This window comes from Neoarius graeffei, chromosome 8 (genome assembly GCF_027579695.1).
Source record: "Neoarius graeffei isolate fNeoGra1 chromosome 8, fNeoGra1.pri, whole genome shotgun sequence".
Taxonomy (NCBI): Eukaryota; Metazoa; Chordata; class Actinopteri; order Siluriformes; family Ariidae; genus Neoarius; species Neoarius graeffei.
In genome coordinates this window covers 60,625,703-60,643,993 of record NC_083576.1, presented here as the reverse complement: position 1 = coordinate 60,643,993, position 18,291 = coordinate 60,625,703, and the positions used below count along the sequence as shown (strand labels likewise).

At 43.1% G+C, this 18,291-nt stretch overlaps 1 protein-coding gene across 1 annotated transcript; it reads right to left on the bottom strand.

Annotated features, from left to right (window-relative positions):
• Positions 1-62: 62 nt before the first annotated feature.
• Positions 63-18,142, bottom strand: nxt2 (nuclear transport factor 2-like export factor 2). Its single transcript, XM_060927964.1, has 4 exons — positions 17,918-18,142; positions 17,741-17,827; positions 4,029-4,173; positions 63-319 (listed from the first exon to the last, which is right to left on the bottom strand). Exons 1-4 carry the CDS (start codon positions 17,930-17,932, stop codon positions 135-137), a joined length of 432 nt encoding a protein of 143 aa, XP_060783947.1. The 5' UTR covers positions 17,933-18,142; the 3' UTR covers positions 63-134.
• Between the last annotated feature and the right edge of the window lie 149 nt (positions 18,143-18,291).

Below are 18,291 nucleotides of genomic sequence, written 5' to 3'. Positions count from 1 at the left end.
TACAAACACTTTTTTAAAAAAAAAAAATTACACTAGCCATGAAAGTAACAGTCACTCAGATCTTACACAAGGGCCATTTTATTAAAACAAGCACTTTACATTTACACAGGACGTATAAATCGGGAAGCCGTGATTTAGCTTGCCCAATCTTGGAAGCGAAAACAGTCACTTGCGATTTTCCACACGGGCTGATCGCTGTTTGGAGATGCCTGAGCTGTTAACAAGAAATTCTGGTTAAAATATCTCTGTTTGTTTCCGTCGAACTTGACTGTACCCGCAGTGACCACCAGCAACGTTGTCTGGCCTTGAGTCGCTTGTTCTGAAATATGAAAAAATAAAACACACTGGTGAAACAAATTATTCATGAACTATACGCAATGATACAGGCATAATTGTTGAAATGGAATTTTACACTCCTTTTGAGCAGACCTAAAAGCTACTTGTCACTTTAATAGGAACACCTGCTCATCCCTGTAAAGGGCCCCATACACGTTCAAAAAAGTCGTCAAAATTTTGATGTAAAATGTCCACACACGATTCAATGTTTTTTCTCTCAAAAATTCAGTATTGTCAAAAACTTTGACATGGATGCAGCAGTGGCCGTAGCACTTGTGTTCGCTTTGGACAATGAACCGCCTCGGCATCGACGGAAATGGTCAAAAGACTGGTTTTTGAAACGGCGAACGTACGGTCACGTCAACCTCCTCAGAGAACTTCGTCTCAAAGAACCAGAGGACTTCCGTAATTTCCTTAGGATGGATGCCCCATCCTTCGATGAATTATTGGACCTTGTCAAGCCATTGATATTGAAAGAAGACACTGTGATGCGTTCATCTATACCACCAAGTGAACGCTTGTCCATCACACTGAGGTACCTAGCATCTGGAAATTCTTTTGAAGACTTGAAATTCCTGACTGCAACGTCTCCGCAAGCAATTGGAAAGATAAAAGCCCCCCCACACGCATCAATAATTTGACGACTCTTCAAAAAATATCAAAGTGATTTGATATGTCAAAATTTGGGTTCAAAATTTTGACATCAAATTTTTGACATCAAAACACCCTACACACGATCAAACTTTGTATCAAAATTTTGATACAAAATTGACAACTTTTTTGAACGTGTATGGGGCCCTTAAGTTTGTGATTAGCCAATCATGTGGGAAGAAAGCGCTGGAGGTGGATCGGCCACGTGCTTCGGCAAGGCGCCACAATTACCAAAATCACTCTGCACTGGAAGGGAAGAGGAAAGTGCAGACGTCCCAAGACCATGTGGAGGAGTGTAGAGATGGAATTGAAGATGGGTTACACCTGGGCCAGCGTACAACGAGTGGCCAAAGATAGCCAGAGATGGAGTAGTCTAGTTGCTGCCCTACGCAGCACCGGGTGGAACAGGATTAAGTACGTAACCAACCATGCGGGAGCAGTGCAATGCATGAAATCGTGTAGATACAGGGCAAGAGTTCATCCAAAACTGAACATGACCAGGTGGGTACAGTGCAGGAGTACAAGCATTCCTATTAAAATGAATGCGAGTGTATTCCTCAAGAATAGAACATCTGATTTCCACCTGACATTGCAGTACGACATGGTCACAATTATCTGTTCTCTGGATTACGAGCCGTGCCTGTTTCCATCTGATCATGTAGGAGGAAGTGAAATTTTTTTCCACGTGACACTAGCGTTGGCAATAAAAACTAACAGTAGCAGCAAGGGGTGAGCTTTGAGCTCCGATTTACATTTTACTCTGCAATTATTTTGCTGTGAAAAGGTAAAAAGCAGCCGTGCAAACTCAGCTAAGGGAATTGTCATCAGACACTACTGTGCCATACCGTCCAAGAGAAAAAGTGATTTTCAGCTAGGGTTTTTATAAATACGATGTCCAATTCAAGTCACAACCACAGTCGGGTCTGTAAGTATTTGGACAGTGACGAGTGTGATTTTTGAAAATCTTAAAATGGCCAATTACTTTTGAGCCTGTGAAAATCAAGAGACCGTATATAAAAAAAAAAAAAAATTTTGTTAAACCCCTTGAATTAAAGCTGAAAGGCTACACTTCTATCACACCTTGATTGCTTCATTTCAAATCTACTGTAGTGGTGCACAGAGGCAAAATTACAAAAATTGTGTCACTGTACAAACACTTATGAGCCCGACTGTATGTTTGACCTAGCCTAGTAAACTAGACCCACCCGCCTAGCGGCCAAAAATATTTTTGCCTACGAGTGGGTCTAGCCTCGCACCATATAAACAAAAACACCCCGGGCATCAAATCGTGCCCGCCAATCACAACGCAAGGTTTTTGTTTGGATTCTTTGGGCGGGCTTTTGCAGGAGTGACGACAAAGCTGCGCGACGCTGGAGAAAGCACAACAGGAAAGATGGCTACGGCTAGTGAACAGCGCTCGTTTGACTCTGCTTTGGAATCAGTTTTAGAAGAATGAGACTTGGAGTTTTCGTTGAAACATGAGCAGGAAGAGGCTCTCCGCTCATTCCTTTTCAAGAAGGACGTTTTCGCTGTTTTGCCGACCGGCTATGGCAAATGTCTGATCTACCAGCTGGCTCCGCTCGTAGCCAAAAGGATGGGGCTAGTTTGTGCAGTACGAAGAATTAATAAACAGCTTTGAAACATTACTTTTTGATTGTTTCTTGTTTTCCCGTTATTTTAAATTTAAGGGAAATTATTTCACCAAACACCACTAAATAAAAACTCTCAAAAACAGTTTAAGCAAACCCTTGAAAAACACTTGAAAAAAATAAGTGTATGTTAAGTATGTGGTACAGACTCCAAACTTGTGGTCATTATCTCCAAACTAATTAATATCTAGAACCTGTTTATTAATTAATACGCATTTTGAAAAATTATTTATTTCAAGGTCTCCCCCACTGCGCGCTCTGACTACGTCACAGTCAGGCCAAGTTTACATTAGACCGTATCTGTCTCGTTTTCTTCGCGGATGCACTGTCCGTTTACATTAAAATGCCTGGAAACGCCGGGAAACGGGAATCCGCCAGGGTCCACGTATTCAATCCAGATCGTGTCTGGTCCGGTGCTGTGTAAACATTGAGAATACGCGGATACGCTGTGCTGAGCTCTAGCTGGCGTCATCATTGGACAACGTCACTGTGACATCCACCTTCCTGATTCGCTGGCGTTGGTCATGTGACGCGACTGCTGAAAAACGGCGCGGACTTCCGCCTTGTATCACCTTTCATTAAAGAGTATAAAAGTATGAAAATACTGCAAATACTGATGCAAATACTGCCCATTGTGTAGTTATGATGGTCTTTAGGCTTGCCATCCTTCCACTTGCAAGTAGTAATTGACTTGCGCACAGCGGCTCAGTCCCGAATCACTGCTCGTGCACTACACTCGCGCGCTCAGTGAGCTGCGCAGGGCCGGAGTGCGCACCCTCCAGAGGGCACTCGCTGTTCAGGGCGGAGTGATTTGGAGCGCAGCCGCTGAGGAGGAAGCGATGAGCCGCACTGACACAGTTCAACTTACGTGCCGAATTAGTCATGTGATTAGCGTATCCGTGTATTGGCGTTGCTGTGTGCACGCGAATCGTTTTTAAAAACGTTAATCTGATGATCCGCTGATACGGTGTAATGTAAACTCCACCTCACTGTTGCGCTGATTGGTCAGAGCGTTGGCCTATACGCACAGAGACAGTTTGAAAGACAGCGGTTTGTTCCTCCCACCCCCGTCGGAAATGTCTACGGATCGAGGCCAGACTAAATATTCACATTTAGTCTGGCTTGCCAGGCTATGTTTGACCAATACATTGTCTGCATTATTTCTAGCTCCACCCACACAACCCAGTTTGTATTTAATATATTAGTTTGATACCTGGCCAAAAGGCAACTGAATTTAACACAAGTACTTATTTACAGTATAGGTCACTAGGTAACAGAAATAAAGACCAGATACGTGATAACAGATTTGTGATGCTGGGTAGAGGCCGCTAAAATCAGTGCAGGCTGAAAGTAAGCTGCCCTGTAATGATGCCACACACACAATGCACCTACCATGGACAGGCTGGCAGTCGAGCGTGTGGACCTGAAATTCACTTGAGGGAAGAGATTCAAAAAATTCTCCAAGCGCATCCTGTCCCGAAACGTTAGTCCCGTTCCACACCAGTGTGGCTTTATCCAGGTAAAGTCTCGTCAGGTTCTGAAACAGGCATAAAGCATTGCATCATAAACACTTAGACACTTTATTAGGAGCATCCATACACCTGCTGTTTTATGCAGTTATCTAATCAGCCAATCCCTTAACAACAGCACAATGCATCAAATTATGCAGATACAAATCAAGAGCTTCAGTTAATGTGCACTTCAGAGATCAGAATGGGAAAAATCGTAATCCCTGTGACTACCACTATGGCATGGGTGTTGGTGCCAGATGGACTGGTTTGAGTATTTCAGAAACTGCTGATCTCCTGGGGTTTTCACACACACAACAGTCTCTAGAGTTTACACAGAATGGTGCAAAAAAAAAAAAAACATTGAGTGAGTGACAGTTCTGTGGGCGGAAACAAACACCTTGTTGATAAAGAGAGGTCAGAGGAAAATGGCCAGGGGTGGGTTTCCCAAAAGCCTCTTAACGCTAAGAGCATCTTAACTGGGAGAGTGTGTGTTCATTGTGATGTTCGCGCGACCATTTAACGATGACTTTTGTGCTACGATGCTTTTGGGAAACCCACCCCAGATTGGTTCGAGCTGCCAGGAAGGATATAGCAACTCTTCACGATCATGGTGAGCAGAAAAGCATCTCAGCACGCAACAGCAGAAGAGCACATTGGGTTCCACTCCTGCCAGCCAAGAACAGGAATCTTAGAATCAAGAACAAGTTCCTATTCAAGTGGCTGATGAGCAGATACGAGACTAAGGACAAGCCACATTACATTTGTCACTGTGAGTCACAGGGTATGAGCCCCCTGACTTTTTCAAAAATACATTTCCATCTGTTACCGTCTCTCTGTTCCTTTAATAACAATAATAATAATAATAATAATAATAATAATAATTCCTTACGATAGTGGTTCTCAGCCATTTTCTGTTCTACTGCGACTCCACAAATATTTCACAATCACCTCCCTCTGTGCTCCCCTTAAAATTATAGTAGATCCCAACTATGTTCATCCCAACCTACAAGCAGAAATTAAAATCTGCAAAATCTGTAGTGAAAACTGAAGAAATGGATCAGCGAGGCAAAACATGAACTGCAAGACTGTTTGGACTGTATTGATTGGAGTGTTTCTGAAGCTGCAACTGACAACTTGGATGAACTGAGACACTCTGACATCCTGTATCAGCTTTTGTGAAGACGTGTGTGTACCAACCAAGACGTACTGCACTTACATTAATAAACCATGGTTCACATCCAGACTAAGGCAACTCCAACAGGCCAAGAAGAATGCTTACAGAAGTGGGGACAGGGTCCTGTACAAGCAGGCCAGAAAACACACTGACTAAGGCCCTGTCCACACGGCAACGGATTCAGGTGACTCCGATACAATTGCTTATCGTTTAGGCCTGGCGTCCACACGGCACCGGCGTTTTGGGTGCCCAAAACGCAATCTTTTTGAGAACGGGTTCCAGAGTGGAAAGATCTGGCAACGTTGCCGTTGTGAAGTCGTCTGGATGAGTAGAACGGATTTGTTTACGATGACGTCACAACCACATGACTGAGTGCTTCACGCCGGGTAGAAGTGTAACGAACTCTATGCGAGTTGTCAACAAATCCTATAACTTGGTTCATGAAACGCGCTTACAAAATATTTTCACTGTGAATATTTATTGTGTAATGGTGCAAAGTGAGAGAGAGAGAGACTCTGCCCTTAGGGCAGAGTCAATCCCGCCAGCAAAAATAGGGAAAAAAAAAAAAGGAGCGATCTCACCTCTTCAGATGTGGGTTTAAGTCCTACAATACATTCCTCAAAAAGGGCGTAGAAGAACAAATTAATCCATCAACGTGTATCATTCAATTTATTCCGGACCATTAAAGACGCCGCCTTCCGCGTAGAATCATAAGTCATCCTCGCCGCCATATTGGATAGGTCAAAGAGGAGAATAAAGATTCATGTGCTGCGTTTAACTGTACCAACAGGTTTACCGTCCAAACGAGATCATATGGGATTACCTTTCACAGGTGAGAAACAACAAATTAATCCATCAATGTGTATTATTCAATTTATTCCGGACAATTAAAGACGCCGCCTTCCGTGTAGAATCATACGTCATCCTCGCCGCCATTTTGGATAGGTCAAAGCGGAGAATAAAGATTAGCTGCGTTTAACTGTACCAACAGGTTTGCCATCCAAACGAGATCACATGGGATTACCTTTCACAGGTGAGACTGGAAAAATACTTTTCATTGTATTTGGTCATTATAATGTAATTTTACACACAGATTTTCCTGACTTTGTGGCTAATATGAAGTCTCGCGCATAATAGTTTATGCGCATGCGTCCTTACTTCTTCTATTGTTCTGGTGTCTCCGAAGGGACCGTCTTACAGCGCCCCTAGAGGTGTGGCATGTGTATTGCATCGTTTTCAGCAAGCGTTGCATTGCCATATGGACCTGATATTTTACTGATTGCTGCCCATTTGGACGCGATATATTTTTAAATAACATCTCGTTGCCGTTGTCGTGTGGATGTAGCCTAAGGAAATCAGAGTAGCAAAAAGAAGTTACAGTGAAAAGCTGAAAAACAGGTGTTCAATCAACGACCCTGCGTCAGTATGGAGAGGCCTGTAAGACATCAACTACAGGAGACCATCCCCCTCGCTGAAGAAAACAAAAACCTAGCTGATGACCTGAATGCCTTCTACTGCAGGTTTGAGGAGAACACATCAACACCCCTCACCCATCCCAGCCCATCAATAATAAACAGCCCTCATCACACCCTAGGCAACCCCCCCAACCCCTCCCCTGATGCTAAAGGCCAATTTATGCTGACAACCCAGTCCTCGCAGATGGCGTCGCATATGGCGTCTGCGTAGCCCCCCCCTTCGCAGACGCTCTGCGCGCACCTCCCAAAAATTGTGACCACCGCAGAAGCCTCGCAGACAAGAGGGCTCTGATTGGTCCACTCTACATCCACTGTACACGCACTTCCGCTTCCCTACTTTCCTGGTTTGGTTTGTTTTCACTACCGCCATTTTTAAAAACACGAGCGAAGATGGAGCAGCACGAAGAGCGGTTGATCGAGGAAGTGAGGAAGTACGTACATCTATACGACTCCAGTTCTAGTCATTATAAGTAACCGGAGGATAAACACTCCACTAACCACACCCACCAACTACTCCTAGCGATTTCGCGACTTCGCGCCCCCTTGCATTGTGGCGGTGAATAACATCGCACACGCCTATTACTCCCCGCTCAACGATAAATTACAACTGTCTGCGAAAAGCTATCTGCGAAAGCCTTGTCGCAAGAGCATGCAGAGGCCCTAAGGCTGCACTTGGTGTGTGAAGAGGATGCGAGACGGCTCTTCCAGAGTCAGAAAATCAGGAAAGCACCAGGCCAAGATGGAGTCTCCCCCTCCTGTCTTAAAGCCTGTGCTGACCAACTGGCTCCACTCTTTACACAGATCTTCAACAGATCCCTTGAGCTGGATCAAGTCCTCTCTTGCTTCAAGTGCTCCACCATCATTCCAGTCCCCAAGAAACGCTCCATCACAGGACTAAATGACTACAGGCCGGTCGCTCTGACGTCTGTGGTCATGAAGTCCTTTGAACAACTAGTGTTGGCCCACCTGAAGAGCATTGCAGGTCACCTGCTAGACCCCCTGCAGTTTGCTTACAGGGCAAACAGGTCAGTGGATGATGCAGTCAATATGCATGATGCTACATCTCGACTGCCCAGGGGCCTACGCAAGAATCTTGTTCATGGACTTCAGCTCAGTGTTCAACACCATAATTCTAGAAATCCTCTCCTCCAAACTGTCCCAACTAAATATGTTTCACCTGTCAGTGGATCACCAGCTTTCTGACAGGCAGTGAACAGCAAGTAAGGCTGGGGGCAGTCACTTCTGGCATGCGGTCAATCAGCACTGGTGCTCCTCAGGGATGTGTCCTCTCCCCACTGCTCTTTTCCCCTTTACACCAACGACTGCAAAACTCATGAAATTTGCAGATGATATTATGGTCATAGGCCTCATCCAAGATGGTGACGAGTCTGCATACAGGCAGGAGGTCGAACGGTTGGTGCTCTGGTGCAGTCAGAGCAACTTGGAGCTAAACACGCTCAAAACAGTGGCTTTCAGGAGACACCCCTCTGCAATGCTCCCCCTCACAATATCCAGCAGCCCTGTATCAACTGTGGAGACCTTCAAGTTCCTGGGAACTACCATCTCACAAGACTTGAAGTGGGAATCCAACATCAACTCCATCCTTAAAAAAGCCCAGCAGAGGATGTACTTTCTGCAGCAACTCAAGAAGTATGGTCTGTCACAGGAGCTGCTGAAACAATTCTACACTGCTGTCAATGAATCCGTTCTGTGCACATCCATCAGAGTCTGGTTCAGTGCAGCTACAAAACAGGACAGGAACAGACTGCAGCAAACAGTAAGATCAGCAGAAAGGATCATCAGTGATCCCCTGCCCAGCCTCCAGGATTTGTACATTTCACAAACCAGGAAGCAGGCAGAGATGATCATTAAGGACTCGTCACATCCTGGACACAATCTATTCCAACTCCTCCCCTCCTGCAGGCACTATAGAGCACTGTGAACCAGAACCACCAGACATAAGAGCAGCTCCTTTCCCTGTGCCATCAACGTCATAGATATCTGATCTGAACCATCCTTGCCATTATACTATTGTACCGGATAAAGCGGCTAGAGATGAGATGAGACGAGACGAGACCACTTGCACCTCCTGTAACATACTCATTCTACAGGGGCGCCATTGAGAGTGTCCTCACTGGCTGCATCACTGCGTAGTACAGAGGCTGCAGTGCCTCCTGCCGGAAGACTCTGCAACGCATAGTGAACACGGCCAGCAAGATCATCGGTACCCCTCATCCCTCCCTTACAGACATCTATCACTCCCGTCTCACCTGCAGAGCCATCAGCATCGCTGGTGACACCTCCCACCCTTCAGATTCACTCTTCAGCCTCCTACCCTCAGGGAAAAGGTACTGGAGCCTCCGGGCCCGCCCCACAAGACTGCTAAACAGCTTCACCCACCAGGCTGTCAGGATGCTGAACTCTGTCCACTACCTACCCTCTACCCCTGGTCTGTAACACATTCATTCACACAAGAAAACTACCTCATCCATTTGCAGATCACACCACAAACATTAGCATTATTGCTGTATCTGCTGCTATTGCTTATTTGCACTACTGTTCATATACACCTCATAAGCTGCTCTTCTAGCACCTTCTCCGTTATTGTACTGTATTGCACTACTGCTATTTTCATCTCATCTCATTATCTCTAGCCGCTTTATCCTGTTCTACAGGGTCGCAGGCAAGCTGGAGCCTATCCCAGCTGACTACGGGCGAAAGGCGGGGTACACCCTGGACAAGTCGCCAAGTCATCACAGGGCCTACTGCTATTTTATACATTGATTTTAGAGTGTATTTTTTTATCTATATTTATATATATTGTTTTTCTTAATTTATATATATTATCTATAAATATTGATATTGTTTTCTTAAATTTTTTTTGTGTGTAATGAGCAATTCCAGCGTTATGGACGTGACACTTGAACTCAAAATGGCAACAAATGACCCAGTGCATGTTTTATTGTCTCCCAGTATTTAAACAGGTGTTGCATATTTTAAGGCTGTACCATACTGGAGAAGTGATAGAACAAGAACAATTCCCATAGTACATCTAGGGCATGCCAGAAAATGCCAATAAAAGATGCGTTATGGATGTGACAGAAAAAGTATCACTTTTCTTGGGTGATTGTACATTTTTATCAAACTCTGTGAAATTGTAAACCTAATGTCGAAATGGAGATATCCATTTGATAGAGGGGTCCAAGGTGAATATTAAAAAATCTTTGTTTAAAATATTTTGTATTTCATGCAGAGTTTCGGAAGGAAAAGTCAGCGTTATGGATGTGACGAAATTCCGTTATGGATGTGACGCGTCTGAAATAGACATGGCATATGTTTAGAAAATCAGCAATTTAACCACCATAACCCTTTGAAAAACTCTCTAAATATCAGCTAAAACTATCAAAGTTCTTAAATAATATTTAGGATGGCTATTGTTTTGCTGTTTTGTGGATTTTAGCATACATTTCTGTGGCTTGTGGCAATAATATAGAATTGTATATGATCAAAGTTGATTTTAGCTTGGGGTTTACATTATAAGAAAGAAAGACTGACAGTGACATATTAGGTTGGTTACAAATTGGTTCAACTTATTCACATCTGTAAAATACAGGCCTAGGTGATCTCTCTGGGAGTGGTTTTGATGTATTACATGTTGCTTTATTTTTGCATGGTGAGGTTGACATTTACATGGAATTGCCCTAATCTTTATCTGTTTTTTTACAAGTAAGGTGAGAGAAAAATGGCATTTCGATTCTCCTATGTGTCCTGGATATATAGTGAATTGACAAAGAATCTTTGAATACTCGTTTGCAGAACTTCACTGCACTTGGTGTACACTGACTATCATGTTTTGTTTTTTATATTGTGTATTGTCTGTAAAGATCCTGCATATTGTGTACTGTTTATATTGTTGATAGCATACATATTTATAATGCATACTGTAGATTAGATACTGCATATTACTGATATAAATATTTTTATGCATACTGTATTATAGATACATACTATTTATTATAATGTTTATTTTATATACAGGGTGTTTCAAAAAATTTGATATTATTTGAGATGTAAATATCCCAGAAACTACATAGTCTTGGCAAATGAAAGTGAACAGGCTTAATATTGAGCAAAATAAAATTTATTCCTCAAAATTTGAATGAGAAATTCAAAAGGTATGTGGATTCCACGAACGAATTCACAAATTTTCAATATGTGCGTCTAACCCTAACCCAGCCTTCCTCTTTGAACTTTTTGTGCCATGTCCAAATCTGAATTGCAGTTGGTGCATTTTTAGAGAATTCTCTCATAAATGCACGCTGCATAGTCTTTTCGAGCGTACTCTAACACACAAAACGCCTTTTCTTTTCTATACCGAAAAAGATAAAAACAAAAAACATTAAACATAAAATTGACCTGTTTCCACACATGCGGTTAAAATTTGAGGTCAACTGAATGAGAATTGGCAAAGTTATTAGACTGTGAAATTATATCACATTTTTTGAAATACCCTGTATGTATGTCTATATATATATATATATATATATATATATATATATATATATATATATATAAAAATAGATATTTTAGACATTGCTTATAATAAATGTATTGTATGTTATTGTAGATTGTATATTTATTTATAGTGTATGATGTCGATTGTCCATGTTGTCCACTACATAATACTTCTATATTACAGATACAGAATTTACAGATATTCACACACACACACACACACACATACACACACACACACACACACACACACACACACACCTTCCCCCTGTATCGCTGCTGGAACCAAATTCCTTGCGTGTGTCAATATACATATAAATGGCCAATAAACATGATACATATTCTGCTTCTGATTCATTAATCTCAGTTTCTCCAAGGAGCAGACACAGAAAACCTGCACTGAAAGCCCACGGGCTGTGTGATCCGTTACTGTTTTAAACAGTTTACACTGTGCTCTGATCTCGTCCATCACCGAGTATGTTCAGCGTTTCCCCTAACATTAAACGGGACCCTGCCACCCCCACACACGCATTTTAAAGTCCTGAAAAAAAAAGGAAAAAAACAAACAAACAGACAGGAGTATAGTTCTGTTGTAAAAATTGTTCTAATTATTGTTCTAAAATAAATGTGAAGACTTAAATATGACTCCTTTAACTGTTTGTTCAGGTCCAAATGCTCTGTAATAGGTGCCATGGGGAGGGGTCCTGCAGGTGACCATCCTCATCCAACACCCCCCAAACCAATAAACTTAAGGGAAACACTGATGTTGATAAAATTATCATACACAATGGTCAGGAAATGCACAGTAGCAATCTGACCAGAATTAAACAAAAATAACTACCTAGTTTTGACTAAGCAGCACTGTACACTATAAGAAAGGACAATAATTAGGGAATTTAATTGTTTTGTTTCCTATGTTTATGGGTTTTTTTTATTACAGTGGGGCAAAAAAGTATTTAGTCAGTCACAAATTGTGCAAGTTCTCCCACTTAAAAAGATGAGAGAGGCCTGTAATTTTCATCATAGGTATACTTCAACTATGAGAGACAAAATGAGGAAAAAAAATCCAGAAAATCACATTGTCTGATTTTTAAAGAATTTATTTGCAAATTATGGTGGAAAATAAGTATTTGGTCAATAACAAAAGTTCATCTCAATACTTTGTTATATACCCTTTGTTGGCAATGACAGAGGTCAAACGTTTTCTGTAAGTCTTCACAAGGTTTGCACACACTGTTGCTGGTATTTTGGCCCATTCCTCCATGCAGATCTCCTCTAGAGCAGTGATGTTTTGGGGCTGTCGCTGGGTAACACGGACTTTCAACTCCCTCCAAAGATTTTCTGTGGGGTTGAGATCTGGAGACTGGCTAGGCCACTCCAGGACCTTGAAATGCTTCTTAGGAAGCCACTCCTTCGTTGCCCGGGCGGCACGTTTGGGATCATTGTCATGCTGAAAGACCCAGCCACGTTTCAGCTTCAATGCCCTTGCTGATGGAAGGAGGTTTTCACTCAAAATCTCACGATACATGGCCCCATTCATTCTTTCCTTTACACAGATCAGTCGTCCTGGTCCCTTTGCAGAAAAACAGCCCCAAAGCATGATGTTTCCACCCCCATGCTTCACAGTAGGTATGTTGTTCTTTGGATGCAACTCAGCATTCTTTCTCCTCCAAACACGACAAGTTGAGTTTTTACCAAAAAGTTCTATTTTGGTTTCATCTGACCATATGACATTCTCCCAATCCTCTTCTGGATCACCCAAATGCTCTCTCGCAAACTTCAGACGGGCCTGGACATGTACTGGCTTAAGCAGGGAGACACGTCTGGCACTGCAGGATTTGAGTCCCTGGTGGCGTAGTGTGTTACTGATGGTAGCCTTTGTTACTTTGGTCCCAGCTCTCTGCAGGTCATTCACTAGGTCCCCCCGTGTGGTTCTGGGATTTTTGCTCACCGTTCTTGTGATCATTTTGACCCCACGGGGTGAGATCTTGCATGGAGCCCCAGATCGAGGGAGATTATCAGTGGTCTTGTATGTCTTCCATTTTCTAATAATTGCTCCCACAGTTGATTTCTTCACACCAAGCTGCTTACCTATTGCAGATTCAGTCTTCCCAGCCTGGTGCAGGTCTACAATTTTGTTTCTGGTGTCCTTTGACAGCTCTTTGGTCTTGGCCATAGTGGAGTTTGGAGTGTGACTGTTTGAGGTTGTGGACAGGTGTCTTTTATACTGATAACGAGTTCAAACAGGTGCCATTAATACAGGTAACGAGTGGAGGACAGAGGAGCCTCTTAAAGGTCCCATGGCATGGTGGTTTGTTGATGCTTTAAACGGGCTCGTGGAGGTTTCCGGATGTTATAACCACAGCCTTTCTCGAAATGAACCCTCGGCATGTAGATATAGCCTCCTGGGAGAAAGCCCCATTTCAGCGCTTTTCCCAGTGCGTCATTTTGCTAATGAGAAGCAGGAGGCGGGGAAGGGTAGAGGGTGGGGGCGGGTCTTATCATTAATATTCATGACATGTAAACGTGTTACCTCTGATTGGCTAACAGCACTGTGACGCTACCTCCAGTGGGTCAGAACAAGCGGATGTGGGTGTCTTACTATGGCGAGAGAGAAGGAACAAACCGCGAAGGGAAAAATACCGCGCGCTGACGTCATTAAGGTGCGACGCGAGGAAATAAAATAAATTCAACAAATGTTTGGGCTTTTACTGAACAAACAAACAAATAAAATGAACGAGTGACTTAAAAGAATGTGGGTGTCTTTGTAAAAACTGTTTTGATTGGCTATTATAACAGAGCATGCTGCATGCTTTTTGGTTTTGTAGCGCAGAGTACCTGGCTAACTGCAGGAAGCGGTTAGCTGCACAGCTAATGTAGCCATTGCAAGGCTAACGTGGCACTGATTTTAAAACACGGCAAAACATAAGCTCATAAGTTACAGTCAATTTCCAGACTAAACTCAGTTTAACAGAGCATGCTGCATCCTTTTTGGTTTTGTAGCGCAGAGTACCTGGCTAACTGCAGGAAGCGGTTAGCTGCACAGCTAATGTAGCCATTGCAAGGCTAACGTGGCACCGATTTTAAAACACGGCAAAACGACTTAACAGTTATACACTTACTTGTTCAGTGTTTGTGGCTGATGCAGCAGGGATGCTTGGTACGGACCCAGGCTTCAGTGACAGTTGATGTGCAAAACCTGCCCTGTACTGTCCCAAGTTGTGGAAACATTCCTCAGGAAAATGCTTCCGACAAACATACACCGTCTTAGGTAGACTCGACGGCGTATTATTGGAGTAAATAAAATTAAGCCACTGCGTCTTCAGGGGCTCTCCCGTCAGCAGTAAAAACAGACTCCTTTCTGTTGTCACATCCATGTACAGCGCAACTTCCATGTTTGGTGGCAACTTTTGAGCTGGGCGGGCAATCCATACAGTGGGTGGGAATCCAGAGGGGGGGCGTGGGGATCATCTCCCTTGCTGACGTAGGCAAGGGAAGAGTTTATCAACGCGCCGTTTTGACGCGCCATTCTCAAATGTTGGGCATAGTTTGGTTTACACATTATGAAATTTCTAGCCACTGGGGTGATTTAAGAAGGTCAGAGGAACTCATTTTAACGTTAAAAAACCTCAGAAAGTGAAAATTTCATGCCATGGGACCTTTAAAGAAGTTGTTACAGGTCTGTGAGAGCCAGAAATCTTGCTTGTTTGTAGGTGACCAAATACTTATTTTACCACGGAATTTACCAATTAATTCATTAAAAGTCCTACAATGTGATTTCCTGGATTCTTTCCCCCATTCTGTCTCTCATAGTTGAAGTGTACCTATGATGAAAATTACAGGCCTCTCTCATCTTTTTAAGTGGGAGAACTTCCACAATTGGTGGCTGACTAAATACTTTTTTGCCCCACTGTATATCTACAAGGACGGGCGGCACGGTGGTGTAGTGGTTAGCGCTGTCGCCTCACAGCAAGAAGGTCTGGGTTCGAGCCCCGTGGCCAGTGAGGGCCTTTCTGTGCAGAGTTTGCATGTTCTCCCCGTGTCCGCGTGGGTTTCCTCCGGGTGCTCCGGTTTCCCCCACAGTCCAAAAGACATGCAGGTTAGGTTAACTGGTGACTCTAAATTGACCGTAGGTGTGAATGTGAGTGTGAATGGTTGTCTGTGTCTATGTGTCAGCCCTGTGACCTGGCGACTTGTCCAGGGTGTACCCCGTCTTTCGCCCGTAGTCAGCTGGGATAGGCTCCAGCTTGCCAACGACCCTGTAGAACAGGATAAAGCGGCTAGAGATAATGAGATGAGATCTACAAGGATGTACAAAGAGACCTTTAGATAAAAATGTCGTCATAAACTTTGACTTTTAAAAACAAAAAACAGAATACATGTACATCAATGAGAATGGGGATGAAAGTGTAGTGAAGATGCAAGGAGTAGACGTAAAGAAAAGTTGGTGAATTCAAGTACCTGGGGTCAACTGTGCAGGAAAATGGGGGCTGCGATAGTGAGGTGAGAAAGCGAGAGCAGGCAGGGTGGAGCAGTTGGAGAAGGATTTTGAGAGTCATTTGTGATAGGAAAGTCCCAGCAAAAGTGAAAGGTAAGATGCACAAGACAGTAGTGAGACCAGCTGTGATGTCTGGATTGGAGACAGTATCCTTAGGTACCCAGGGATGTTAAAGTGCATATTCTGGACCAATTTCTTTTTTTTTTTAACATATGAAAGTATGTCCCTTTACACACTCATCCAGAAGGGTAATTTTGCACAAGGCCATCTGTCTACAGCAGAAAAAAAAACAAAAAACGCGTCTGGAAAAATCCCAAGGGAGTCTGGAGCCAGATGCGTGACATTACCTGCGGAAGCACCAGCAGGCTGCGCGAGCTTGCACAGTTTCAGTGCACAGCCTGTGTAGACCAAGCGCTCCCATTTCTCTCTCATTGTCCAGTCTTTTGGAAAACGATGAATACTAATCCCATCATGATTGGTGTTGCTACACCCTCCTACGATACATCTGTTAACCATTTTAATAATTACGTGATAACATTGAAGAAATTTGCAGAAAACCACCAGGTCGTTTTCTCATAAACAAACCAGCGCTGACGTAGGATTCAGAGGGAGGCGTCCCGCACGCGACGTCACGAAAATCAATGTTTCCCAGGAAATCCAAATGCCAAGTTTTTTCAGAGGCGGACCAATTCACCTCAAATGGCTTGATTTCAACTGAATTTTTCTGGTATTGCGCAAAGTAAAAAAAAAATTGCACAAAATGCAAAATGTGACAGACATTTGACCAAAGTTTAATATAAAATAGGAGAATTACATTGGTCTTGCTCCTGAATTTACCCGTGATATGCACTTTAAAGGAACAGTCCACCGTACTTCCATAATGAAATATGCTCTTATCTGAATTGAGACGAGCTGCTCCGTACCTCTCCGAGCTTTGCGCGACCTCCCAGTCAGTCAGACGCGCTGTCACTCCTGTTAGCAATGTAGCTAGGCTCAGCATGGCCAATGGTATTTTTTGGGGCTGTAGTTAGATGCGACCAAACTCTTCCACGTTTTTCCTGTTTACATAGGTTTATATGAGCAGTGACATGAAACAAGTTCAGTTACACAAATTGAAACGTAGCGATTTTCTATGCTATGGAAAGTGCGCACTATAATGACAGGCGTACTAACACCTTCTGCGCGCTTCAGCAACGCATTGATATCTGAGCTCCACATCAATGCGCTGCCGAAGCGCGCAGAAGGTGTTAGTACGCCTGTCATTATAGTGCGCACTTTCCATAGCATAGAAAATCGCCACGTTTCAATTTGTGTAACTGAACTTGTTTCATGTCACTGGTCATATAAACCTATGTAAACAGGAAAAACGCGGAAGAGTTTGGTCGCATCTAACTACAGCCCCAAAAAATACCATTGGCCATGCTGAGCCTAGCTACATTGCTAACAGGAGTGACAGCACGTCTGACTGCGTCTGACTGACTGGGAGGTCGCGCAAAGCTCGGAGAGGTACGGAGCAGCTCGTCTCAATTCAGGTAAGAGCATATTTCATTATGGAAGTACGGTGGACTGTTCCTTTAAGCTAAGAGAGATGAGACTGAGATGGTATGGGCACATCCTGAGAAGAGATGCAGAGCATGTTGGAAGGAGAATGTTGAGGATGGAGCTGCCAGGCACACGAAAACGAGGAAGGCCAAAGAGGAGATACATGGATGTGGTGAGAGAGGACATGAAAGTGGCAGGTGCGGAAGACAGGGAGCAATGGAGACCCCTAATCTGGAGCAGCCAGAAGAAGAAGATGATGATGATGATGATGACGACATATGGGGTTGTTTTTCTTGTTTCAGACTAGGTCATGGCTTGTACCACTGACAATCACCCTAATCCTCGTCTACGATTGAGTTTAATAGGATTTAAATATGAATTATACTCACTCGTCTTTTTTTGTCCATGCAGTCATAGTAAATGTTGACAAACTCCTCAGAGTATCTGCACGACTGATCCACATGAGTCCTGAAGTCCTGTTCATTGGGGAAATATCAGTTTAGTATAAAAACAGACGTTATCAGTTTCCTAGTTAGTAGCACTTGAGAGGAAAAGGATAAACTTACAATAGTTGAAGCCATACTGATGAAATTAACGCCGTTAACTTCTCTTTGTGTGTTTGGTTTCTTAAAATGTACCTACTTAAATAAATTCAGCAAAGCTAGTAAGCCCAGAAATCCAGTTTTAACCAGTTACACACAATTATTTCAATATTTTTTACTGTACCAACAAACACAACGCTGAGTTAAAAAAAAAAATCTCTCAACCGTGTGTTCCTGTAAACGTTGTCCGTACAGTCCTACTCCAGATATTTTAGTTCCCACTTGTCTTCGCTATATTATAGACAATTATAGACAATTATTTATTTGTTTTTTAAATACATTCACCGATTATGACATTGTATATTTAACGTCAAAATATAACATGAAAATATCATATT

Bases quoted from the DNA above. Each gene is read 5' to 3' on its own strand.
- nxt2 (XM_060927964.1), bottom strand. The intron at 4,174-17,740 runs GTGAGTATAATT...TGCCTGTTTCAG, and splicing joins GCATGGACAAAAAAAGACGA to AACCTGACGAGACTTTACCT. The intron at 320-4,028 runs GTAGGTGCATTG...TTCATATTTCAG, and splicing joins CGACTGCCAGCCTGTCCATG to AACAAGCGACTCAAGGCCAG.